The sequence below is a fragment of the Myotis nattereri genome, assembly GCF_964212035.1.
Source record: "Myotis nattereri genome assembly, chromosome: 7".
NCBI lineage: Eukaryota > Metazoa > Chordata > Mammalia > Chiroptera > Vespertilionidae > Myotis > Myotis nattereri.
This window is the reverse complement of record NC_138082.1, coordinates 45,780,638-45,808,476: the sequence shown is the minus strand read 5'-3', so window position 1 is coordinate 45,808,476 and position 27,839 is coordinate 45,780,638. Positions and strand designations below refer to the sequence as shown.

At 40.1% G+C, this 27,839-nt stretch overlaps 3 protein-coding genes across 7 annotated transcripts in view; 2 read left to right on the top strand and 1 right to left on the bottom strand.

Annotated features, from left to right (window-relative positions):
- HAT1 (histone acetyltransferase 1) overlaps positions 1-9,937 on the top strand; it is a 49,415-nt gene extending 39,478 nt beyond the window's left edge. Inside the window, exons 10-11 of the mRNA XM_081095165.1 lie at positions 870-986; positions 9,508-9,937. Coding sequence (XP_080951291.1) covers positions 870-986; positions 9,508-9,675 — 285 coding nt within the window. The 3' untranslated portion in view covers positions 9,676-9,937. The remainder of the gene's footprint in view (positions 1-869; positions 987-9,507) is intronic.
- The window catches only part of SLC25A12 (solute carrier family 25 member 12), a 171,523-nt gene extending 149,680 nt beyond the window's left edge, over positions 1-21,843 (bottom strand). The window contains exon 1 of one of the 3 annotated variants that reach the window (XM_081095643.1): positions 21,668-21,843. In XM_081095643.1, the coding sequence (XP_080951769.1) occupies positions 21,668-21,685 (18 nt within the window). In that variant the 5' untranslated portion in view covers positions 21,686-21,843. The remainder of the gene's footprint in view (positions 1-21,667) is intronic. The other 2 variants (XM_081095645.1, XM_081095647.1) reach the window with 2 other exon arrangements.
- A 110-nt stretch (positions 21,844-21,953) lies between these two features.
- METAP1D (methionyl aminopeptidase type 1D, mitochondrial) overlaps positions 21,954-27,839 on the top strand; it is a gene marked incomplete at its 5' end in the record, with an annotated part of 74,225 nt that continues 68,339 nt past the window's right edge. For all 3 annotated transcript variants that reach the window (XR_013996230.1, XM_081095585.1, XM_081095586.1), the window contains one exon: positions 21,954-22,008. Coding sequence is in view for 2 of the 3 variants with exons in the window: in XM_081095585.1 (XP_080951711.1) it covers positions 21,969-22,008 (40 nt within the window). The remainder of the gene's footprint in view (positions 22,009-27,839) is intronic.

Here is a 27,839-nt window from a genome sequence, read left to right as displayed (position 1 = left end):
GTTTTTCCTAGGAGATCTTAACCAGGCTTACAGTTTTAACTCTTGCCTATATACCAATATTGCTTAAATCCTTACCCTTAGACTAGAATTTTCTTCAGATTTATGTTGTTCTGCCTCCTGAATCTTTCTAGACTGAAAATTCACTGTCATTCCACATCCTGCTCCACAGCCAATCTTTCCTCTTCTGTATTTCTAGAATCCTTGTTCCCTTGGTATTCTTACTTGTACTATCTCAGTTCATACCCTCATCATTTTTCCCCCCTGACTTAAAACTCAGCTTCCTAATTGGTCTGCCTTTCTTTCTTTTTGCTACCATTTCTGTGTAGCTGAGAGAATGCTTTACTTAACAAATTTGCGTACTTTGCTCACTTCCTCATTTCTGTCACTTACTAGATAAAAAGCCCAACTCTTTAATGCAGTATATAAGGCTCTGTGCTCTTGCTCCAACTTTACTCTACTTCTGCACCTTGCTTTTCATTTTGTGCTCCAGCATTATCAAGCTCCTCTGTTCTTCATGTGTGTGCACACTCACACATACACATACATGATGCCCTCACTTCTTTCTGGAATGGTATGCTCTCTTTCCTTTAAGATTCAGCTCAGGATTCTCCCAGGAATCCTCTTCTAACATTTCTCTCATTCCCAGGTTATGCTACGATAATACTTTATGCATATTTCTATCACTTGTGTTACCCACTAGACTGCTAAGTAGCTCCTTGAGGGCAGAGACTGTCTTTTATTGCTTTTCATCTGGTACCTAGCATAGTTTCTGGACTGTGGCATGTATTCAGTATACCCTATGTTCTTTTGAGAAAGTGTCACTTTGTAATTTGAAAAATGTATATAATTTTTTTTGTTTCATTTATTAGAAACATGCTAGACGGGTTTATGAAATTCTTCGCCTACTGGTAACTGACATGAGTGATGCTGAACAATACAGAAGTTATAGATTGGATATTAAAAGAAGACTAATTAGCCCATATAAGGTAGGACTTTCAAGAGTCTTAAACATTATATTTTTGTCCCTATTTAAAATGGAGAAGAAAGTTTAGGAAATGCCAATGTGTGGAAAATTCCAAATCATTTTGCTAAATTAACTTTTACAAAAGTGAAAATATTCTTCCAGTTATAAGAATTCTCACTGTCATAATTTTCCAATGTAAGCTACAAATATCTTTCATGCATTTAAAAATTAACCCTAAGAATAGTCTACCTGTGGTTTTGTTGTTTCATTTGTATACAATTTTTAAAAATCTGAATGTCCAGATTCTTCCCTAACAAATTGTCTTTGGTTTTTTTCTGAGTCTGTCTTCCCATTTGTCATATACATTCTGTTTGCCTTTGCTCCTAAATATGGCCTTTGTTGCTATTTATATTTTACCATAGCTGGACTTGCAACTTAGTATTATTTTTTAAAATATATTTTTACTAGAGGCAAGGTGCACGAAATTCGTACACTGGTGTGTGTGTGTGTGTGTGTGTGTGTGTGTGTGTGTGTGTGTCCGTGTCCCTCAGCCCAGCCTGCACCCTCTCCTATCTGGGATCCCTCTCACAATCTGGGACTGCTGGCTCCCAACCGCTCGCCTGCCTGCCATCCTGATCACCCCCTAACCACTCCCCTGCCAGCCTGATCGACGCCTAACTGCTCCCCTGCCGGCCCTATCGCCCCCAACTGCTCTCCCTGCCAGCCCGGTCACCCCCAACTGCCCTCCCCTGCAGACCTGGTCATCCCCAGCTGGCCTCCCCTGCTGCCCTGGTCTCCCCCAACTGCCCTCCTCTACTGGCCTGGTGGCCCCCAACTGCCCTGCCCTGCCGACCATCTTGTGGTGGCCATCTTTGACCACATGGGGGTGGCCATCTTGTGGGAGGGTGTGAGGGTCAGTTTGCATATTACTTCTTTATTATATAGGATTGATTTCAGAGAGGAAGGGAGAGGGAGAGAAAGATAGAAACATCAATGATGAGAGAGAATCATTGATCGGCTGCCTCCTGCATGCCCCTCACTGGGGATCAAGCCAGCAACCCAGACATGTGCCCTGACCGGGAATCAAATCGTGACCCTCCTGGTTCATAGACTGACGCTCAACCACTGAGCCATACCAGCTGGACAAAACTGTTTTTAGTACCATAAAATAATTTATTCAGTTATACTCATTTAATATTTATGTGACATAGGCAGACTAGCAAATGGGGGATGATGAATTTTTAGTGTAAATAGTATTCACAAAGTTAGGCCAAATAATGGGAATTTCTGTAGTTCACGAAAGCAAGTATTTCCTACTCTAAAGAATGATAATGATTTTTTATATTAAGTATCTTCATCTACCCAGCATCTTCACCTACCTGAAAGACAACCAAAAACTGGTTATTAAACTCTTCAGATTCTTAACAGCCAAAATGGATATCATCATTCTTGAAATAAAGCTCAGAGGCAAATTACAAATTCTTCAGATACTTGTTCAAACCCTACTTATAATAATATACTTTTTAATAAATTTAGTTACCCAGTATTCTATCCCATTGAGAAAACCAAGAAAACTTGAGGGTCCCACTCCCCCTCTTTGGTTTGAAGGCCACAATGCTTAGGCTAGGAAACCTACTATAAATTGGGAAAGCCTACAATGGGGGGGTGAGGGCATGAGCGGGGGGGAGGGGGGTAGAGGGTAACGTGGGGACAAGGACACATATGTACTATCTTAATCAATAAAAAATATATTAAAAAAAAAAGAAAACAAGGAAAAAAAAATTGGGAAAGCCTATAAATGAGTTCAAATGCCCGGCTGGTGTGGTTCAGTGGTTGAACATCAACTTATGAACTAGGACAGTGATGGCGAACCTATGACACGCAAACTCATTTTTTTGGTTAATTTTTCTTTGTTAAATGGCATTTAAATATATAAAATAAATATCAAAAATATAAGTCTTTGTTTTACTATGGTTGCAAATATCAAAAAATTTCTATATGTGACATGGCACCAGAGTTAAGTTAGGGTTTTTCAAAATGTTGACACGCCGAGCTCAAAAGGTTTGCCATCACTGAACTAGGAGGTCATGGTTTGATTCTCCATCAGGGCACATGATGGGTTGTGGGCTTGATCCCCCATGGGGGTGTGCAGGAGGCAGCTGATCAATGATTCTCAGCATTAATGTTTCTCCCTTTCCCTTCCTCTCTGAAATCAATAAAAATATATTTAGGGGGAAAAAAAGAAATGAGTTAAATGTCATATCGGCATGGGAGGAGTTGATAAGATTTCCTTGTTGAATGTATGCAGATGATTTTCTCCAATTTGTCATTCTAAGCTGATATTCTTGTACTTTGTTTTGTTACCACAGCATTCTCAAATACAGAATTAAATTTAAGAATAAAGTAAAATTGCCAAATAGTGAATGTAGTTTAGAAATTTTTTAGGTCTCTGAAATGTATGCCTGCTTAATGGGGAGAGTTTGGAGTGTAAAATTTACATTTTTAACACATTTTATGAAAAAAATTATAATTTTGATTGTTGCTAACTTATTACTGAGGTATGAATTATTTATTGATTGATAGAAAAGTCCACCAATTCTGTCTGCCTTTATTTAATGGATCAAGTTTACATATCAACTTAAAAACACTCTCCCACTAAGAAATTATTTGGATAGATGTTAGAATTACTTGTACCTTATTTTAAAAGTTCTTTAAACATTGATACTTTATTTGTATTGGTGCCAAGAAGAGAGAAAAATAACCTGTATTAACTAGAATAATTTTTTAAAAGCACAAAAAGGAACTCCATCTCTAAAACAGAAGTAATTTTCAGGTGTTAAGATAAATTTGAACAGCCCCCCCCGCCCCCCAAAATAAAGTTAAGATTGGTGCTGCTGCTTGGTCTTAGCATTAAACCTCTTATATTGTTTCAAAGGCATATTTAATTCCTAATGGGTTTACAAACATAAAGTTTGGAATGGGTGTTATCTCATTGGGTCTGGAATCAGGAATGCGGTCTAGTTCTGCTTTTACAGATTGTGTGACTGTCAATAGCATCTGTTTATTAGGCTTCTGTTCTGTAACACGGCAATGCAGAGCTCCATAGTGAGGAACTAAGCACAGTACAGTGTGCATGTTTTTAAAGGTTTTTAAAAAATATGTTTTTATTTTGAGAGAGAGAGAGAGAAGAGAAACATTAGTGTGAGAGAAACTTTAATCGGTTGCCTTTTGAAAGTACCCTGACTGGGGATCAAACCCGAAATCTGGGCATGTGCCCTGACCAGAATTGAACCACAACCTTTTGGTGCATGGGATGACACTCAACCAACCGAGTCACACCAGCCAGGGGTTTAAAATTTTTTTGAGAAGTCTTTGGAATTTAAATGTTTCCACACCATTATTATTTTTAAATTCTTGCAAAAGAACCTTATCTCTCTACTTCACAAAAGAGGCTAGATCAGCAGATAGATGTTAATAACCTTTGGAGGTGGTGGCATTTTTGAGATTTTATTTGTAAGACCTCATAGAACCTGTGAAAACTAGACAAGAAGGGTAGATTATTTTCTGGAAATGAATTCATAATAAGTCAAATGGTAACATAAATAAATTGACATTAATTCCATATTTAATTAATTTGTTTAATTAAAATTTTTCAACACGCCCTGTCTGGTGTTGCTCAGTGGTCGGAGCATCAGCCCGCACATCAAAGGGTCAGGGGTTCAATACCTGGTCAAGGGCACGTACCTGGGTTACAGGTTCCATCCCTGGCCCTGGTCAGGGCACATGTGGGAGGCAACCAATTGATGTGTCTCTCTCACATGTTTCTTTCTCTCCCTCTACCCCCTCCCTTCCACTCTCTCTAAAAATCCATGGAAAAAATACCCTCTTGTGAGGATTAACAAAATACTTTTTTCAATGGCTCAAAACCATGAAGGAAATTTTTTGTTTATGGAGAGAGAAAAATTATTGTGAAGCCTATAGAATTTCTATTCCAATCTTAATGAGTTCTACCTTTCAGTATTTCATTTGTGCTCCCAATGTATGTCACTTGGCTAGATAAAGGTGTTCCCCAAATCAGATTTTTTAAAGTTTTTTTTATAGTTATTATTGATCTTATAGAGAGGAAGGGAGGGTCTCAGAGAGGGAGAGAAACATCAATGGGTTGCCTTCTGCACACACCCTTGACTGTGGATCGAACCTGCAACCTAAGTATGTGCCCTGACCAAGAATCAAACCCACCACCTTCTGGTGTATGAGAGGGAGGACACTCCAAACAACTGAGCCACACTGGCCAGGGCTTAAGCTCTAATTTTACACATTCTTTAAAAGATTAATTAGGCCCAGCCAGCGTGGCTCAGTGGTTGAGCGTCGACCTATGAACCAAGAGGTCAGGATTCGTTTCCCAGTGAGGGCATGTGCCCAGGTTGCAGGCTTAATCCTCAGAGGCAGCCGATGATTCTCTCTCATCATTGATGTTCCTATCACTCCCTCCCTCTCCCTTCTTCTCTAAAATCAATAATTTGTGCCTTGGCCGGGTGGCTCAGTTCCTAGGACAGCCATCCCGTAAACCAAAAGGTTGCAGGTTTGATCCCAAGTGGAGTGGTGCAGGAAGCAACCAATGATTCTCTCTCACATTGATGTTTCTCCCTTCCCCCCACCCCCCACTTCCCCTCTTTCTAAAATCAATAAACAGCCCTAACCAGTTTGGTTTAGTGGAGAGAGCGTTGGCCTGTGGATTGAAGGGTCCCAGGTTCGATTTCGGTCAAGGGCATGTACCTTGGTTGCGGGCACATTCCCAATCGTGGGTGTGTAGGAGGCAGCTGATCAATGTTTCTCTCTCATCGATGTTTCTAACTCTCTATCCTTCTCCCTTCCTCTCTGTAAAAAAATCAATAAAATATATTTTAAAAAAAGATAAAATAAAATCAATAAACATATTCTCAGGTGAGGATTTAAAAAAAAAGATTAACTTATAAAATACATATACAAAGTGGAATATATAGTTTAAGGAATATTAAAGATTAATAAAAATACCTCAAATTAGCCAAAACCGGTTTGGCTCAGTGGATGGAGCGTCGGCCTGCGGACTGAAAGGTCCCAGGTTCGATTCCGGTCAAGGGCATGTACCTGGGTTGCGGGCACATCCCCAGTAGGAGATGTGCAGGAGGCAGCTAATCGATGTTTCTCTCTCATCGATGTTTCTGACTCTCTCTCTTTATCCCTTCCTCTCTGTAAAAAATCAATAAAATATATTTTAAAAAAAATACCTCAAATTAGTTACTTTTTATTTATTTATTTATTTTTTACTTTTAAAATTGAACCATACCTTATATGTTTGTGAGGAATTTACATATATAGTTTTCTATTTTTTCCATGAAATTATTATTTTTTATTCCTTGGTACTTAGCACTCTTGAATTTAAGTCATAGACTTGCCATATCAATTAAAATTACAATAGGGATTAATTCTGACATCCATCTGAAAAAAACTGACAGTGAAGAAAATGAAGATGGTAAGGGAGGGGGAGATAAATTTGGGAAGTATTCTCTCTTAGAAAGTTAAAAACAGCATAATTTAAAACATGTTACAGGCACATGATTGATTCTATTAATTATTTGGAGCAAAACTGATAGTCTAGAAATATTTAAGAATGTAATATGATAGTTTTATTATATATAAGAATTTAATATGTTGGAAGCAGCTTCAAGCAATGGATTACTGAGTAAATGGTACCACTGGTTTGCAATTTAGAAAAAGGGCTTATATTCCTATCACATACCACAATACTTTTTTAAAAACATATTTTTATTGATTTCAGAGAGGAAGGAAGAGGGAGGGAGAGCTGGAAACATCAATGATGATAGAGAATCATTGATCGACTGCCTCCCACATATCCCCTACTAGGATCGAGCCCAGGCACGTGCCCTTGACCGGAATCAAAACCAGGATGCCTCAGTCCCCAGGCTCACATTCTATCCACTGAGCCAAACCAGCTAGGGCCCACAATATATTTTTGATTCCTGAACTGTTTCCTAGAGTTAGGGCTCTTTTATATGATGCAGTCATGCCTCTTGGCAGAAAAAAAATCAGTTACAGCTGAAACAAAGCATTTGTCGTCCATGTTATTGAAGACTAAAGGAATACACTTCCTGTTCTGGCCTTAGAAAATAAATTTGAATTCTCATCAGTACTCTAGAACTAATATTGAAAGAGTGGTTAGTGAATCAGCAACATTAAAGTAATCTGGAGCTTGTTAGAAATGCAGTCTCACCCCACTCCAGACCTACTGAATCAAAATCTGTATTTTAACAAGGTCCCCAGCAATCTTTGTGCACATTCAAGCACTGCTTTAGAAGGGCATCTTATGGAAGTTATTTTTTTTCTTTCTGATTATAATAGTAGCAACCTCCTTTAATTAGCTCCACCAGTTTAGACTCAGTATGAACTTCATCTTTTTGTACTGTCAGATAGCTTATTTCATTATAGGCTTATCTTCAAACTATTGTTGTTACCTTGTTTTATAAAGGTGTGTGATTATAAATTTAGCTTAATATTGAGCTTTTCTTTAAAAGCAGTAATTATGACATAGGTGCCTAGTATTCCAAAATTATTAGGGTTCCCTTTAAGGGACATTCTGTTTTTATGATGGATTCAAGGTATTGTTTGGAGTGGGGGTGGTAATTGTCATTTGAAAGGCAGTTAGATATAGGAACTGAAAATACAGATTTCCAGTCAGATCATTAGGGTCTGAATCCTGGCTTCTCAGCTTACTACCTCTATGGTAAGTTATTTAATCTCTGAATCCCTTTTTTTCTTCATCTGTCAATTGAAGAAAATTATACCTATCTCATAGAATTGTTAAGATTACATGAGTTAATATATGTAATTTTTTATCTCTATGTAAAGTGAGTTCTTTATTATATACTCTAGTAAAAGAGGATTGATATAGTAATCTAGAAGAGTTGGTCCAAAATGCAAGAAAGTTGCCTTTACTGTAGTGTTTCATGTATTGCAATGTTGCCACCTATCCAGGAATCTTGGAGTCATTCTCCATTTTTCTTTCCCTATATCACCCAATGTTTTCTTCTTGAAATCTGTCCTGTCCCTTCTATTTCTGCTGCTGCTGACTTGGTCTAGTTTTCATCATTTCTCGCTTGAATTTGTTCAGTAGCTGCTAACTTGGTCCTCTAGTCCCATCCTCAGCAATTACTGACACAGTAGTTTTCTGACGTTGTCCTGCTTAAAAGTTGTTACCAGATCCCTACTGCATGGTGGTTTCCTTCTCGGTAAAAGAGGGAGAGTTAAGTGTCACAGATTTTGGTTTATCGTTCTGAAACTCTTCCAACAATTTATGTTAAAATTGGTATGTGGTCCATAAATACATTGCTGGGTAAGGGAACTTAGAAATGAGCATAGTGTCAAGAAAAAACCATCTTGGAATTAAATTAACTAATAATTGAATCGTGATATGAATAATAATAGTGCTTAATCTCAGTTGTCTTCAGTTAATATATTTTATTGGTTAAAGAAATATCTGAGCCCTAGCTGGTTTGGCTCAGTGGATAGAGCGTCAGTCTGCAGACTGAAAGGTCACAGGTTCAGTTCGGGACAGGAGCACCTGCCCGTGTTGCATACGGGATCACCAGTAGTGGGTGTGCAGGAGGCAGCCAATCAGTGATTTTCTCTCATCATTGATGTTTCTATCTCTCTTTCCCTCTACCTTCCTCTCTGAAATAAATAAAAATATATTTAATAAAGAAGAAAGAAATATGAGTGTCTACACTGACCAATTGTGTTGTGTTTTTTTTATGATTTGGTGAGAGTGCTGTGAGTCACATATCTATATTTATTATCAATTAACACAAATTCCAGGTCTTCTGGTTAACTCCTTTTAGAAGGATTGTAATTCATGGTCAAATTTATGTTTAGGTTTCCGTAAGAAGAAAATTGTATGGGACAAATTTGGGCATATTCCTACCACTCTTATTTATTTTTTTTAAATATATTTTATTGATTTTTTACAGAGAGGAAGGGAGAGAAATAGAGAGCTAGAAACATCAATGAGAGAGAAACATCGATCAGCTGCCTTCTGCACACCCCTTACTGGGGATGTCCCCACAACCAAAGTACATGCCCTTGACCTGAATTGAACCTAGGACCTTTCAGTCCGCAGGCCAACGCTTTATCCACTGAGCCAAACCAGTTAGTGCCCACTCTTATTTTTAATATTGGAGATTTAAAATTCTAAGAGTAGCCCAGCCGGGGGTGGCTCAGCGGGTGAATGTTGACCCAGGAACCAAGAGGTCATTGATTCGATTCCCAGTCAGGACATATGCCTGGGTTGTAGGCTCAATCCCCAGTGGGGGGCGTGTAGGAGGCAGCTGATCAGTGATTCTCTCATTATTGATGTTTCTATTTTTATCTCTCTCCCCCTCCCCCTTCCTCTCTGAAATCAATAAAAATATATTAAAAAAATAAAATTTTAAGACTATAGACACATATCAGCTTCCTTAGTCTAACCAATAATTGTTTTTGTTGCTTAGAAAAAGCAGAGAGATCTTGCTAAAATGAGAAAATGTCTCAGACCAGAAGAACTGACAAACCAGATGAACCAAATAGAAATAAGCATGCAACATGAACAGCTGGAAGAAAGCTTTCAGGATCTTGTGGACGATTACCGACGTGTTATTGAACGCCTTGCTCAAGAGTAAAGATTATACTGCTCTGTACAGGAAGTTTGCAAATTTCTGTACATTGTGTTGTGAAAAATATAATTTTAAAATCTTGTAACATTTTACTTACATTAAAAGTTATCTATCTTATTTTTAGTTGAAGATTTTCTTTTGGAGAGATTGTATATTTTAAAATACTGTTTAGAGTCTATGAGCATATATTAAAGATACAGCTTCTGAAATACCACTGCAATTGCTTGCCTTCTTAAGCAGTATAATAAATGCTTAGTTGTGATACATTAATGTGTAATGATATGATTCTTAAATACTTATGTCTAAACTTTTTCCAGTCATGTTAAAAACTTTAGGTTTTAAGCTTTTATTATTCTTCCCACTCTTTGCTTTTAAGATTTTACACCTGACATCTTTAAAACACTTTTTTTTTAGGTCTTCCTAATAATCTTGTTTTTCCTATGTGATTTTTCTAAATAGAAATGTTCCTGGTACAGATTTATTTTAAGCAAACTCCAGTTAACCACTGTTGGGGGTAGCATGGATAAGAGAGATAAGGGAAACTAGATACAGCCTAAAACCTAAATGTTTGGCATCAGATATTACTTGAAGATAATTTAGAAGTTAGTTTTAGTATAACCACTTTATAAATAACAGTAATATAAGATAATAAGATGAAAATCAGTTTATAAAAATCCAATTTACACCATAATTGAAGTCTTGTGTAAAATGAGGTGTATATCTGTTGTGATTTGCTATAAGGTTACCAAGATGTTGAAGTCCAACAAGAAAAAAAGTAATGGTAATAGTATATTGTTACTTTATTTTTATTGGAGTGTAAATTGCTTGATACAGAATCATAAAAGTAAAAGCTTAGTGTTTATAATGCGTATCAGAAAGTAAGATTGTTATATAACCTCCAAAATGGTATGTAACTTGAACTTTACTTTTTTTTTTTTAAGAGAGAGGAAAGGAGAGGGGGAGAGAATTAGAAACATCAGTGATGAAAGAGAATCATTGATCGGCTGCCTCTTGCACACCCCACACTGGGGATCAAGCCTGCAACCCTAGCATGTGCTCTGACCGGGAATCAAACTGTGACCTCCTGGTCCATAGGTTGACGCTCAACCACTGAGCCACACCAGCTGGGCTGTATATATATTTTATATATCATATACATATGGTAACCTCCCACATATATTGTTCTCTAACTTGCTGTTTAAACTTTAAACTTCTGAAGATCATTGGAGCTATCTTGTTTAATGCAGTTATTCCACTGTATGGATATACCATAAGTTACTCTACCAGTGCCCTATTATTTAGGTTGTTCCAATATTTTCCATTACAAACAACATGCAGTGCATGTTCTTATACATGTGTTATGCTTAGATGTGGGAATACAGTAGGCCCTTGAACAAAGCAGGGGTTAGAGGTATCAACTACCCACACATAATAAAATCCACATATAACCTAAGTCAGTCCTTTATGTGCAAATTCCCAACAGTGGATTAAAAATACAGTTGACCTTTGTAATGTGCATGTTCACTTGAACACAGAAATTTTAAATCTACATATAGGAGGACCACACAGTTCACTCGCATGTTATTCAAAGGAATACCTATAGTTCAAAGGCCTAGAATCAGAGACTTAGTCTGACCTCATTCTTACAGTGACAATATTCTGTTTACAACAGTTAAAATTATTAACATGAACCAAGGTTACAGAAGCTTGATATTGTACCAATCTGGAATAAGCTCTATGCAAACAGGAGCATAATGGACTTCTATAACCATCCACAGCTAGAAATGTGAATTATCTTTTTTTTTTTTTTTAAATATATTTTATTGATTTTTTACAGAGAGGAAGGGAGAGGAATAGAGAGTTAGAAACATCGATGAGAGAGAAACATCGATCAGCTGCCTCCTGCACAACTCCCACTGGGGATGTGCCCGCAACCCAAGTACATGCCCTTGACCGGAATCGAACCTGCGACCCTTCAGTCCGCAAGCCGACGCTCTATCCACTGAGCCAAACCGGTTTCGGCGTGAATTATCTTAAAAGTACAATAAGTTGAATGCTTAGGCTTGTGCACAAGACTTTCTTTGTTTATTCCTTTAGTCTTACTTAACTTCTCTCCAACCTTACCATTCAGTGCTCTACAGCAGGGTTTCCCAACCTCAGCAATACTGACACCTTGGGGCAGGCCCTTCTTCGTTGTGCGGGCTGACCTGTGTATTGTGACCTGGTTAACGGCATCCCTGGCTTCTGCCCACTGATGCCAGGAGCACTACCCCTACCTCCAGTTGTAACAACCAAACATGTCTCCAGATATTGCCACATCTGCAAGGCAAAATTACCCTTGATTGAGAACCACTGCTACATGGGATTGAATATTCTTCCACTGTAAGCACTATTTTTTGTTATGTAATGTGGACATAGTACAAAATTCAAAATCAGTAAGAACATTTGATGAGAAGTATGCTGCCCTCCTTTCCACCTTCCCAATTCACTTCTCTAGAGACAGTTACTTTTACCAGCATCTTTTCCCCCCTCAGAGTTAGTTATCAGTCTGCAAACACTCATAATTTTAATACAAACGATGATATACTATATTCAGTACTCAGAATCTTCCAATTAAATTTAACTCATATTTTAATTACTACATATTAGAACATTTCAACTCTAAACACCTTCATTCTAATAGTATTCTGTAGTTTGATATTCCATAGTTTGAGCTCCCTGTGTTGAACCCAATCCTATATTAATGGACATTTGGGTTGTTTTCTATCTTCTCTTAGGAGCAGTGCTGTAGTGAATATTCGTGTCTAGGCCCCATTCATGTGGGAGTATATATGCAAGATAGTGATGGAATCTCTGAGTGAAGGGTATGTATGGCACTTCACATTTTGGTAGATTTTGCACACATTTGAGACAACAGAGAAATCTGAATATGGATGGACTCTAATGTTAGATGCATGGAATTTTGTTAATTTTCATAGTTGTGATAGTAGTGTTGTGATTGTGTAGATTCAAAAATGTCTTTATTCCTCGGAATCACATGTTTTAAGTATTTAGGATCAGAGTCATGACATCTACAAATTACATTCAAATGGTCCAGAAAAAAAGAATGTTTGTGTAGGTGGGATATATATACACATCCATCCATACATATATGCATAAACATCTACAGACAAACAGAAAGCAAGCAAGTGTGACAATATTTTTTAAATTACTAAATGTAGGTGGAAGATATATAGAGGTGTTCACTGTATGATTCAGCTTTTCTGCATGTTTCTAAAATAAAAATTGGAAAGAAAAGATATTGCATATATAAAACTACTATGAAAAAGGAACAATCAATGAATAAGAGCTCTTAGAAATTTAAAATGATTTTTCTAATTCACGCAGCAGAAATGTAGGGTATAAAGTTGAAGAAATTTCCCAGGAGATCAAAAAGAGAAATTATGAGAGAGGAGATAAATTAATGTGGGAAGTCTGGTAACCAGCTTATTTTCATTTTAGAGTGGAAAAGCAAACAGGACATTTTCAAAGAATGGGAGGATAATTCCTTAGAAATGGGGAAATGAATCTTCAAATTAGAAGCGCTCACTGAAGATTGAGCAAGATTAAATCATCACTAACATCCACTGAGTGCTTACTATCTGCTAAGCACTTGCATCAGTCATCACAGTTTTCACAATAACCCTATGGCGCACATGGTCTGATCAAGTGAGGTGATTTCTCCCGAGGTCACATAGTGGCAGAGCTAAGATTTTACCCCAGACAGTATAATTCACTTGCATGTTTTTTAAAAATATATTTTTATTTCAGAGAGAAACATCAATGATGAAAGAGAATCACTGATTGGCTGCCTCCTGCATGCCCCACACTCGGGCTCCAGCCTGCAACCCGAGCCCACAATCCCGGTATATGCCCTGACCAGAATCAAACAATGACCTCTTGGTCCATAAGTCAACACTCAACCACTGAGCCATGCCAGCCGGCCTCACTTGCCGGCCTCAATTTTCCACTCTAAACCACTACACCACTTACCTAAAAGGATCACATGTAGACTAAATAAATTTCAAAACACTGAGCATAAAATAAAGATCCTAAGTGTTTTCAGAGGTGAAAACCTTTGAGAGGAGAGGGAATTAAAATAGCATTAGATTTCTCAGCCATACTTCATGCTAAAAGACAATAGAACAATGTCTTCAAAGCTCTGATGGAAAATTATTTTGAATCTAGAATACAATAACCAAATTATCAGTCAAGTTTGAGAGCAAAACAAAGGTGGTTTTGGAAATCTAAGAAACCAGAAAACTTACTTCACACACTTTCTGATGAAGTTATGTGTAGATCTATTTTAGCAGCATGAAGGTGAAATCAAAGAGCACGTAAGATGTAGAGTACAAGAAATAGTAAAACTGATCTGATTCCGATTATAAAAAAATGTGAACATGGCAACTTAATTACATGTCCAAGAAAGTAATTGGTCCAAATTAGAATAGAAAATTAACTCCAGAAAAAAAAAAAGAGTGTACAAGAAAGTACACTTAAGTCAGAGTCCATATAATAATAAAGCACAGTTGGCATGACTTTGAGCAGTAACCAGAAACAAAAACAGTTCAAAGTGATTGAGTCTGGAGTCAGACTGGGAAAAGGTGGGATGGGAGACTTGTTTTTCATTGTAAACCTTGTTATAATTGCATGTTTTTTAAAACTGTGTGTTACTTTGAAATAAAGTTTTGCTTAAATAATATATTGTCCAGCAACCGAAACTCCATATAATTGTCAGACAAAATACAATTGTAAACCAAGGAAATTTTTAAAATAAGTTTATCTGAATCAGATAAGTGGCACCTTTATACAGCAAGATTGCTCAGCCTGACTAACTTACACAAGCAGAATTCGCCAAAAGACAGTGAAGAGCTTTCTTAAAAAAATAAAAAAGAGCAATACTCAATCCTTTTCTTTGGAAACTGATTCTCAAAGGAATCATAGTTTACTTGAACTTGATTTGGCTACCAAAAACAAACTGTCCCCATCTTTGACACCCTTGTTCTATAAATCAACTAAGTGTAAAACCGAAGCTTTGAAAAATGTCCATGTCATAATTTGGGGGCTTTCCATTAACCCTGTGGAGAAGTACAATAAAAACGTAATGCCATCTCTTATGAGTATCTGAAGAGCTATTGTGCATAAGATGCTACACGAAGTGCCTTATAAATGTCCTGTAAAAATATTTTTTAAGATAGGCAGTGTTATTTTGTACACAGGCTGGAACAGGGGTGAATCTTCCCTCCTACGATCTTTCTGGGCTTACCTATATCTTAAAATTGGAAGGTGTAGAGTTAGAGTTGGATTAGGTGATCTTTGAAGCTCTTTCCAGTTCTTCAACTGTATTCTCTTCCAGCTTAATAAAAGGCCAGTTGGAAAATGTGCTTTGGTTAGACTCTCAGTTCACCTGGACAGTTCTTTAGATTTTTAATTAATAATTTTGGCAGGTGAATGTGTGTGGAAGTCTTGGGCGGTACAGTTTGTTTGCCTAGCTCTCTTGAATCCCCTTTGTGAAGGCTGTGGGACCACCACAGCGAAGCTTGTTTGCTGTCTGCTACTAGAGCAGCTGCTGCTTTTCTTCCTTTATCCTTTATCAAGTAAAAGAAAATTCAGTGATGTTTGTGTGTGCTTCAGGAGAATGCTCTCCAGAGAGGTTATTCTCTGGGCTAAAGTGGATGGGTGAGCACAGAGGAGCTCAGCTCAATGGGAAGAGAGGTCGAGGCAGCATCTGCCCTCTTGATTGTTTCCACCGTTTCGGTCTTGAATATAGAATATAGAATGTGTTGAGTGAGAGGAAGCAGAAGTTAAGAAATGCACTACTGCTTAGTTTGTCAGCCAGTTTGGGGAGTGAAGGTGGAATGTGGGAGGGGAAGAAGGGACATGCAGCTAGTTTTCTTTATTCATTATTAAATCTCTTGTTATTTCATAATCTCCACTTTGGAGATTCTTACTGCAGTGTATTTTGCATAACTGTTAATTGACTAAGGAGTATTTTTTCATGCTTATAGGCAGGAAATATATCAAAATCACAAATATTTTCAAACGCTGACTTTAATGGTCAAAGAAAAAAAGAAAGAAAAAAACAACAGTACAATCTATATAATTATAATAGAGAAATATGCTAATCAACCGGGGCGCCATAATGGGTCAACCGGAAAGGAGGAGGTTGCGTGCTCAGCGTCGGGGGGTGAGGCAGCAGGGGCCTCCATGCCTGTGCTGTGGGAGGGCCTGATCAGCATCAGCCGTGGCTGCTTCAAGGGCCAGAGAGGGAGGCAGGGCTGGGCAGGCGACTGAAGGGTGGGTGGTGCTGCGTGATTTCGATTCGTGCACTAGGCTCCTAGTCAGTAATATTACAGAAGTCTGGAAACAATCACAGAAGAAAAACAAGTGCAGAGTGAAGGCCAAAGAAAAAAAGAGAATGCACAGTAGACTGCAGTAAAGACAGGTAATATTGTGCATTCCTGCCTTTTTGCATGTGGTTTGTCTGGTCTGCTATCTTTTATTCTACACAGACATATGACTGGGCATGGTAAAAATAGGTACCTTCCCTTAGAAAGTCCAACAAATGGTATATGTATAAAAAAAATCTGGATAAATATACATCAACTTGTGAACAGTGATTACCTGGAGGGAGCTTTTATGGGGGGCCCTCTACTTTCTGTATTATACATTTCAGTATTTTTAAAATATTTGCGTGTCTTTTAGGTCCTCCCCAAGGATATGTTTTTATAGATTTTAGAGAGAGAGGGAGAGAAAGAGAAACATTAACGTGAGAAACACTGATCTTTTGCCTCACATATGAGCTCTGGCCAGGAATCGAACCTGTAACCTAGGTATGTGCTCTGATCGGGAATTGAACCCACAACCTTTTGGTGTAGGGGATGAAGTTCCAACCAACAGCCACCCAGCCATGGCAAAATGTTTTTAAAGAGCACATATTACAGACATGTGTAAACAGAAAAGAAAAACCAAAACATTTTAAAAATAATTCCAACAAGAAGAGCGAGAGCCTTTTCCTTTCTCTTCTTTTATAAGTGTATATTGAAGGTGCTTAAAAGAAACACATTTCCCTTTCTCTCACCTTCATCTTTGCAGAAAGTAAAGGAGATTAAACAGGTGCAATTTCCTGGGAACTTATATAATTAGAGTTCAGCATTTTTCTCAGTTCTCAGCATCCAGAGGTAGTCAGAATCTGTGACCCCCTCACTCCTGGCAGTGCTCCTATGGGATTTCAGTTTTTCTCTATGGGCAATCTTTTTTTTTTTTTAATATATTTTATTGATTTTTTACAGAGAGGAAGGGAGAGAGATAGAGAGTTAGAAACATCGATGAGAGAGAAACATCGATCAGCTGCCTCCTGCACATCCCCCACTGGGGATGTGCCCGCAACCCAGGCACATGCCCTTGACCAGAATCGAACCTGGGATCCTTCAGTCCGCAAGCCGACGCTCTATTCACTGAGCCAAACGGGTTTCGGCCTCTACGGGCAATCTTATGAGCATATCAGTCTCAGCTTTCCAATTAGCTTCTAAGAACAAAAATAGTATCATATTTCCTTGGAGCCTAGTGTGGGCACTTAAGTTATTTATTGATTGGCTGATTGATCACTAGATTCTTTTGGAAACTTTCTGCCATTCTTCCTTACTCTGAATAGGTTCTTTCTCCAGAAGTGTATAAGCAGGTGCTACTTTCCCAGGGATTACTGAGAATAGATGGCAGTAGCTAATGGTATACATTCTTATTTAAATTTCATGGGGCAAATGCACACTTCTGCTTTAATCCAACTTCCCGCAGAGCCAGTTTGAAGAGATGAGGTCAGGGAAGCCTTGTCCCTCAAGCCTGTACAGCTCCCAACCATCTCTGACTAAAGCAAGCAGTGTCTGGGACCATCCACCGCCGTTTCCCAACAACCTTCCCATGCCTTCCCTCCCTTGATCGCTGCCAACCACTCCAGGTAGGCAGCTGCTCCAGCAGTGACGAGGCTGTTGCTGCAGCATGATTTCTGCTTTACAACCTCCCATCATATATTTCAAGCCCAGGGGCTGAACCAGCTTAAAAAAACCAAATGAGCCAGACTGGGCCTGAGGATAACTACTCCCTTGGGGCAATGTTAGCCCTGTCTGGTCCCATTCCACTCTGCTTACCATGACAGACTGCCAATTTGGATTAGATCTACACATGGCTACAGGTCCCTGAAATCTTCAGAATTTCAATATAGGAGGGGCTCAGGTAGAGCAATCTTGTTAGAAGGGAGGGAGACTTAAAGTCTATTTGAGAAAATGTCATTAGACAAAAAATGGGAGGGGCATGAGGGTCACACAACTAAATCCCTCTGCCCTTATCAGGGGTCACTCTAGGCAACTACAAATCCAGGAAAGGGTACAAGCACACGGAGAAGTCCACATGATTTCACAACTGCCTTGCATATAGCATTATTTTTCCTAAAAAAACCATGGAGCATTTACACATTTTTTTCTAAGGACATCCCTAGATTACCAGTAAAATATCCATTATTGTCTCAAATGACTGGTATTGGAAATGACATTCTGCACGCAAGTTGGCTAAAAGAGTGCCCCAGAAACTTTTTGCTTGAACATATAATAATTTGAAGCTAGGCCCTAACTTTAAAGGAGTCTACTCAGCTACAAAGAGGGGTCCCTGTTGTGTGCACAGATGATATTTATGCAGAACTCCTAGTTCCTGGAAAGAATATTTGACTTGAAACATGTAAATAAATAAAAGTATTTCCTTATACTAAAATTTAACAAACTAGAGGGCAGTTTTGGAAATACTCTTCTCAAGCTATAGAGTAAAATGCTAAGAAATGATCCCGAAATCAAATAAGAAAGCTACTTTTTCTGATTCAGATGGCAAAACTGATGCACAAGCTCAGGAATGGTGAATGAAGGCTAGACGACATAGAACCTGCTCTGTGCCCAGTAAAAAACACCACATTTTTTCAGTTAGTTTTACATGTTCATAAATAACTTTCTTCTATAGATATGTAAGCACCTTACTATGTTTTTTTAAATATATTTTATTGATTTTTTTACAGAGAGGAAGAGAGAGGGATAGAGAGTTAGAAACATCGATGAGAGACAAAGATTAATCAGCTGCCTCCTGCACACCCCCTACTGGGGATGTGCCCTCAACCAAGGTACATAACCTTGACCGGAATCAAACCTGGGACCTTTCAGGCCCATGCTCTATCCACTGAGCCAAACTGATTAGGGCTTACTATGTTTTTAAGTATCTTGCACTACAGGTATTCCTAATGAGTATTTAAAATTTAAACTTGCAAAACAAGTTACAAAATGTATTACAAAGCAAAATTTATTTTCAAAGGATTTAATGTCACATAATCCCCTAGAGCATTTAAAAATGTAAATGTGAATTACAAATTCAATACATACATTACAGATACTGATATAATTTAAATATTATCACAAACTATATACAACTTTTGAAAAAGTTATATGGTATAAGTCTATAATAAAATATTACTAAGTAGAAGGAGAAAGGTAAGACTGACTTTTCAAAAATATAAGTATCAGAACTTATTTCTGATATATTTCTTTTATAAAAAATAATACAAATATTTTTTAAAAATTCTAATAAGACATGATCTTTTAAAAACCTAGGTAAAAGGCCTATAAAACAATGGTTAATCACAATTAATAAACATTTTATCATTGAAGAATGAATTTTTGGACACAAAAAAATGAAGGTATTGAGAAGTTATCCTTTATTTCTTGAACCCTGGTTTTGAAAAATTATTCAACTTTTACTCAGGAAACTCAAGTACAAACTCTGAATAATGGAGGGAGTTCAAATCAGTGAGGTACCGCAATATAATTAACTTTCATTTCACAGGTGGGAAGATGGGCAGACATGGAACCGTGAGTCACTAATGGTTACTCATCTAGATGAAAGCATAATGCCCTATAAGCCCAGGACCACAGCATATTAGCATTGCAAGAGGTCCCAGATAATCAGTGGGCTAGCCCTTTATCCTATTGGCCAGTATGCATATATCTCGTAAATGGGTGATTTAGGAGGACACATGCTGGCAGCTTTTAATCCTCCTATAATAGCAGAAAGATATGGTATGAAAGAAACCAAATTAAGAATCTGTGGATGAACTATGCAAGTTACTACCTGCTTCATTTCTCACTCATCTGATACAGCCACGTCCTATGCTGACCTAACCGGGGATTCCACCATGGTGGATCCACCGGAGTCCTCACAGTTTCCTTTTCCTTGTCCTTTTAGTGGCAGGGGAATATATTCTGCAGTGGTTTTCCCCAGGTTGGCTGAACTAAATCATGTGAACATGTGTTCTGTTTCAGATGTTTGAAATTGGGCTTAATGCCTTCTGACCTTTCACTAGGGATTCTGGGTTTCTTTTTTCTGCACACTTCCTGAGATTCTATGTCCTGCTAATTCTCAGGCTCCTTTGTTTACCATCTTCAAAAAATCTCTCCCTGAAATTGACCTGGGTTTGAAAAAGGTGGGCAAAAAATACCCTGTATGGGTATTTTTCATTCTCATCCCATACATCTTATTTACCTCAGTGGAAAACATTATTTCTCTTTATCTTTCAAGGTGACCCAAAAGCACCCAAAACTGGGTCACCAAAGAGTACAGCATATGTCCTCTAACAAACTGCCAAAAAAATCATTCTCTCTCTTTTTTTTAATCCTCGCCCAAGAACAAGATTTTATTGATTTGAGAGAGGGAGGAAGGCAGTGAGGGAGAGAGAGACAGACACAGAGAGAGAAACATTGATGTGAGAGTGAAACATCAATCAGTTGCCTCCTGCACGGCAGACAGAATGGATCCCACAACCTGGATAAGTGTCCTGACAGGGAATCTCACCTGTGACCTTCTGGTGTACAGAACAAAGCTCCCACAGACTGAGCCACATCTGCCAGGGCCAAAATTCACTCTCTTTAAAAAGTAAAAATATCAGAACTATGTAGTCATTAAAAAGAATGAGCTAAGTGTTCTGAGATTTGATGTTTATGATGAATGGAAAAAAACAAATTGCAACAGTAAGTCTGTGAATCCATTTAAAATATTTACAAATATTTGCCTGTTAAAGGCCTGGAATGATGCACACTGGGGTTGCATATGCAGAGTGGGATTGTGGAGTGCAGACAGGGTGAGGAAGGGGACTGCACTTTTTCCTTTACTCATTTCTGAATTGTCTGGATTTTTCACTGAGTGTATAATTAAATCAAATCCTTAAAAATTAATTAGGAAACACATTTACCAAGAATCCTTATCAGTCTTCATTGCATTTAAAGTCCAAGAAACTGTTACATTCTTGGTTTGACAGGTTCCATGGAGAGTTCAATTCCTTCACCAGATACTCCTTCCATATCAGTTCTTTGCTGGGCACCAGACTACCAAGATGAATGATACCTGGTCCATGACAGGATGGAATCTGCCCCAGAACGCAAATAAGAGGAAAGGTGAATTTGCTACAAATGGGCACTGTCATCACTAGGGATGCATCAGCTCCCTCACTTGACTCACAACTGGCCTTCTGCAGGCTGCATCTTTCAGCAGCGCAACTGGCAGACGTCATCCTCTCATTCTTAAAAGTCAAATGTAGGATTAAGTCTCCAGTTAATACAGCTAAGCGGGGGGTGTCCTTGGGAAATGAAAAGTCCCCTAAACATACCCAGAACAGATTTTGCAGCTGCACATAAATCCTGTCTTGTCTGGAGTCTCCGTTGAATAATGTTGTAGATTATGGGACTGCCAAGGGGCAGCTGGCGACTTGGAAGCCAATTTTACATTCGAGTTGAATCCAGGGAAATAATTCGCAACGAAGTGGCAAACAATACAAAGTGCTAAGTTGAACGCTCGATTGTGCTTGATTTTTGCCTCCCAACTTCAGGTCTCCATGCACCCAAATGTTGATGCTACAAATATTGGATGCCACGCTTACCTGATAGGCTTCTTCCATCCCACCTGGGCGCCGGGCTCAGCGCGAGCGCGCGAACCGCGGCTGGAGCCCGCCTCTCGCGGCGGGAGCGGGCTCAGTCGGACGCGGGCTCCCTCGCCGCCCCGGGCCGGACCCGCTCCGCCGCCCGGGCTCCCGCAGTCAGGGCAACGCGCGCACGCGCGCTCCCCGGGGCGGTCTCGGCGCCGCCAGTTTCCCGCAGGGCTGCGCCTGGACGGCTCCGGCGGGCGGGGCGGGGCGGGGCGGGGCGCGAGCGGGTGCCAGCGGCCACGTGACCCGCGCCAACATGGCGGCGCCCAGCGGCGTCCACCTGCTCGTCCGCAGAGGTAAGCACCTGCGGGACGGCCCTGCGGGGCTTCGCGGCGGCGTCGCTCCTTCGCCGGTCCCTCGGGTTCAGAGGGACCCACATTCGCGCTCCGACGTCGCGGCGCCCACGAATGTGCGTTCAGTTCTGCGGCTCCGCGCAGGCACTCGCGGTGACACATGAACACGCCGCAGGGACAGGCGACCCACGCGTTTGCTAGTCGCCCGCCGGCCCCGCGTCACGGCGTGGCCTCTCCGCGCACCACGCCTCGGGGTGTAGGGACGTTGTGTGGGGTTTCCTCCCCCCTCGGTGGGGTGACTAGCGCCGCGAACGTGCTCGCTCCGGGCGGTGCACCTGCGGCGGCTGAAACGCGCCGGGCGCCGCGGTGCCGCAGAGAAGGCTCGCTTGTCGGCGAGATGCCACACGCCCCGGGGGGATTGCGGAACGGCAGTGTGCTTCCAGGGACTTACGGTGAAGAAGAGGAGAAGTTATGTCGGGGAGCTTTCAGCGTGTGTGGCCGTTGTATGGGGGTGTGTGTGTGTGAGAGAGAAAATTTAGTAAATGTACAGATACTTCTGCAGCTGAATTCGGGAAATCTTCTTTGGATTTGAACTAGTTTCTGAATCTTTGTTAGAAGGAAGTAGGAAGTTGTCTCAAGGACGCGGAGCGGGAGAACTTAACGCTTTGAGAGACTGACTACTTCAGGGGTCAGGCTGTGGGAATAAGTCCTGCGAGGTAAATACTACTTTTATAGTAAATAAGTGCGTGCATTAAGTACCTTATAGTACATGACACTGTGTTAACTACATGACATATGCGAGCTGCGGTATAGAACCCAGTACACTGGCATCATTCCCTGTTTGCAGATGATAGAAGTGAGACAGAGAGGTTAAGTAATGTGACGAGTCACACAGATTGTAAGAGGCAAAATGGGCATTTGAACATGACTCATTTTTTTTAAGGCTAATTTCTCTGCACTGCGTGGCATGGTCTCTCCATAGAAATCAGCGTGCAAAGCTCAGGTGAGGCAGGACAAGCATGATGCGCGCGCGCGCGTGTGTGTGTGTGTGTGTGTAAAGCAAAGAGGAGAATGTTTTTAGAGAGGAAGAGGTTGCTAAGCCGATAAACCTCCGTATTTCAGTGTTGGTGGAGCTGAGAGGAGCCAGCGGAGGATTGGGGTGAGAGGTGTGTCAGGGGAAGGTGAGGGGCAGTCTTGAACTGGTTGAATGGAAGAGTGGAGGTCAGCATGAGAGTGCAGCCTTGTGAAAAGAGCACCAATTTACATCGCTGAAAATCTGGGCTCCAGTCCAGACTCTGTTTACTAATCAAGTTACTTCTCCGTTTCCTCTTTCAACAAGAAATGATGGCAGCTAGACTTCTTTTTTGTGCACTACAGGGAATGGTGAAGAGGATCTGGGGAGACGGTCAGGGTAAAGGAGTAGGCAAAGCACACACATAGATATAGATATAGATATAGATGATATAGATATAGATGATCTCTTTGCAGATTACAGAAATAGCATATTAATATCTTTTGTCACTTATGCTGTTGACAAATGGTGGCTCAGACAGTCGGGAAAAGCTGCTCTAGGGAAGCCAGGCCTGGTTATTGGTTCCTATAACCCATCCCACCATACCCCACAATGCTGCAACAACTGAGGAAGGGAGCTTCTCATTAGAAGAGGACGGGAAAACGTGTCATTAGGAAGGGATGGGGAAAGGTCCCCCTAATGGAGTATTCATAGCAAGTTTTAAATTACAGACAAGTGTCCTGTACCACCTGCTCTCCACCTCTCCTTTCCCCTCGGTTGAAAATGAAGAGTAAGGTCATGAAGGCTCCTCTTTCTCTTCCCTTTCACCCATTTAGAGTGATCTACCTCAATCTACTATAAGTTGTTTTGTTTGTGTGTTTTTTAATTGATTTCAGGGAGGAAGGGAGAGAGAGAGAGAGAGAAACAACAACGGTGAGAGAGAACTACTGACCGGCTGCCTCCTGCACACCCCACGCTGGGGATCTAGCCCACAACTCAGGCATATGCCCCGACCAGGAATCGAATCTTGACCTCCTTGTTCAGAGGTCAGTGATCAACCACTGAGCCACGCTAGCCAGGCTACTATAAGTCTTTATGTGCCAACATTTATCAACATCTATGTGCATCTTTTCCTCCTGGAAAATGAGAAGAAGACATTTCTTAACCTCTTAAGAAGGGCATAAAGTATTCCTCATGATTCTCCAGCTCATTGTAGCTTTAGTAACAGCTGCAATGTGTGTGTGTGTGTGTGTGTGTATACATATGTATATATGTATATATATATGTATGTATATATATATAAAAATTTCCAACCTTTTCTCACTATTGCACTCCTAACTAAATTGTTAATTTTGATGAGCTGTGTCCTATCTGTTTGTCTTAACAAGCACAGTACCTGGTTTGAAGTTAAACTCATTTAAAACATACAGAATTCAGAGGCTGTTAAGACTTGTTTTCTTCTATAATGGGCTAAGGCAGTGGTCGGCAAACTCATTAGTCAACAGAGCCAAATGTCAACAGTACAATGACTGAAATCTCTTTTGAGAGCCACATTTTTTAAACTTAAACTCCATAGGTAGGTACATTGTTATTAACTTAATTAGTGTACTCCTAAGGCTTAGGAAGAGCCACACTCGAGGGGCCAAAGAGCCGCATGTGGCTCTCGAGCCGCAGTTTGCCAACCACGGGGCTAAAGGATGGGTAGAAACTCTGAATAGTGACATTGGAAAGGACAGATCAGTCTCTTGGAACCAAAAGATAAGGTGACAAGAGCCTTTTAGGAAGCACAGTATTTGCACATAATGTGAATGAAAAACATTTCAGAATGGAACCCTCGATAGAAATATTTGTGCACAGAAGTTATATGGCGAGCCTAAAGATTAATTATCTCAAAATATCGGTTATCTTCACATGACAGGCCAAGATAGTACTTGTATTCCTTTCTCTCTTCCTCCCGGGCGTGCGCTCTGCTCTTTCTTTCTCGCTATCTCTCTTTCTCTCATCTTCCATCTACCACCACAAATAATTTAAGGCAATTTTACTTATTCATACCTTTTTTTGGCATCTGTGAAAATTTAATTCCAGGTAATTTGAATGGTGAGTCAGATTTATTAGTTGGAATGAGGGAAGGGAAGAAATAATAATAATAAAAATAAAAATAAGTGCCTGGAGTTTAAGTAATGTAGCCATGGAAGATAAGAAGTTGAAGCGAGCTACTTTTGGTAGTAGAATATACAGGACTTGGGGACCACCTGACTGGGACAGCTGAGGCCTGTGTGTGAGAAGGGGTGGAGATATCAGACTCCTGCTCCCTTAGGGTTGAAGGAAATGATAGATGTGCATATATACAGTTTTTCATGTGGGAGAAAGGACAGAAAGTTGAAGAAGCTCGACTTCTATCTCTTTCTGTACATTTCTGCAGAGATGGGAGATGAAAGAAGGTAAGAGGTTGGTAAAGAGGAGGAAAAGCTGATAAAGGATAATAGGACTGCCCCGCACTGTGAAGATCCAAGTGAAATTAGAGACAGTGTATTTGTAGTGGCCCCATTCATTGCCACTGTGTGATTTTCTCCAAATGGGCATCCTCTGTGTGTGTAAAGAGTGAGGGAAGTTGGCTTGATTGGAATTTTCCAGATGGATGCACTGGAAAGACCAGGGAGTAAGTAAGGGAACAGGAGGGGTTGGCAAGAGGGGGATTAAATTAATGAATTCTAGAGTCAAGCCTAGGCTGGAAGTTTTCTAAGGACATGACCTTGTCTATATTGTTTGTTTCTGGGTCCATCATTATTTTTTACTTTTTAAAATTTAAATTCTTTATTGTTTAAAGTATCACATAAGTCCCCTTTTTCCCCCCATTGACCACTCCCCAGCTGCTCCCACCCCCCTATCTGTGTACATTGGTTATGCTCATGCATGCATAGAAGTCCTTTGGTTGATCTCTCACCCACCCCCCCCCTCCCCCCCCCCCCCCCCCGCCTTCCTGGGTCCATTATTATTACAACGAATAATCCAGAGTATATAAGTAAAAAGAGAAGAGGCTAGTTTGGGTGGGGGAAGGAATTGTTCTAAGATGAGAATTACCAGCAAGGTCAAAGCACAGGTATAGTGGTAATGAAGAGAGAACTGGAGAGTTTGGGGCTAGTCTGGAGTTTCATGATGGAGGTGACTTCTGAACTGGGTTATATAGTTCTTAGTTTCATTGGAGAAAGAAGCCTAATCCATATAACAGTACAAAGCAGTATAATTGTGCTCTTGGAATAAGAGGAAGGAAAGATAATTTGGGGCTGGAGTGATCACTTCACAGAAGAAATGGGAATTGAATTGGACTTCGAAGGATGCCAAATAATTTTACTGTATGGATATACCACATTTTACTTACCCATTCATCAACTGTTGGACATTTGGGCTATTTCCACTCTTTGGTTCTTCTGAAAAATGCTGCTGGGGTCATTTGGGTGCAAGATTTGTGTGGACATATTTTTATTTGTTTTTAAATAGAGGCCCTGACTATGTTTACAAATAGAGGGAAGGAAGAAAACTGGTGAGAAATAAGGACCACTGGAAATCCTGGAGATGGGGGCCTTTCAGGAGAGAGAACAGATCTGAAATGTGGAAAGGAACGGGAGGAGGAGAAGGGGAAAAATTTCCCTTGGAAGTGGGGAGAGTGTCTCTACTTCTGAGACCAGGAGTGAAGGAAGAGTTGGAATTTTTTTTTCTTGGACTGAAAATACTTAATTAAAAATATATTTTCTGCTTACAAAAGTAATATGAGGAAAGCTGTATAACAGTGACTAAGAATGTGGGTTTTCAAGTCAGACTCGTTTAGGTTTGAATCTTGATGTTGCTGCTTACTAGTTGTAGAACCTTGTACATGTTGACCCATATAAGCTTTAGTTTCTTCACTTTTGTAATCGGGATGAGACAAATACCTACCTTACTGGGCCGTTATGAGGATTAAAGAAATATTGCCTGTGCCACTGTACTAGCTACCTATTGCTGTGTAACAAATCACCCCAAACAGCAAACACTTATTACGTCACAGTTTCTGAGGGCCAGGAATCTGGGTGCGGCTTAGCTGGGTGCCTTTGGCTGAGGATCCATCAGGTTGCAGTTGAGCTGTTGGCTGGAACTGCAGTCATCCCTGCTTCCAGCGCACTCCCATGGCTCTGGGCAGGCCTCAGTTCCTCCTGGAGACTTCACTTTCTTATCACCTGTGTCTCTTCATAGGCCTGCCCACAACATGGCGGTCTGCTTCTTTGAGAATTGGTAATAAGCGAGAGAACTGGAGTACCTATGACAGAAATCTGTCTTTTTAAACCAAATCTCAGAAGTGACTTCTGCCACTCCTGCCATATGCCTTTGATCACATAGACCAGCACACAGTGGCAGACCAGGTGTGAACACCAGGAGGCTGGGTCACGGGACCATCTTGGAGGCTGGCCACCACAGCAGCTCTCAGCACAGTGCATGACACATAATAAACTTAATAACTATTCCTACTGGTAGTATTAAGATATTATAGAGATGTATAAAGAAGAAAGTAAAAGTTATTCATGGTCTCACCATAGATCGAAAGAGTAGGCATTTTTAAAATTGTTTTTCCTCTTGCCCAGCTGGTGTGCCTCAGTGGTTGAGCGTCGACTTATGAATCAGGAGGTCACAGTTCGATTCCAGGTCTGGGCACATACCCAGGTTGAGGGTTTGATCTCCAGTAGGGGGCATGCAGAAGACAGCCAATCAGTGATTCTTTCTCATCATTGATGTTTCAATCTCTCCCTTTTCCTTCCTCTCTGAAATCAATAAAAATATATATTTTAAAGAA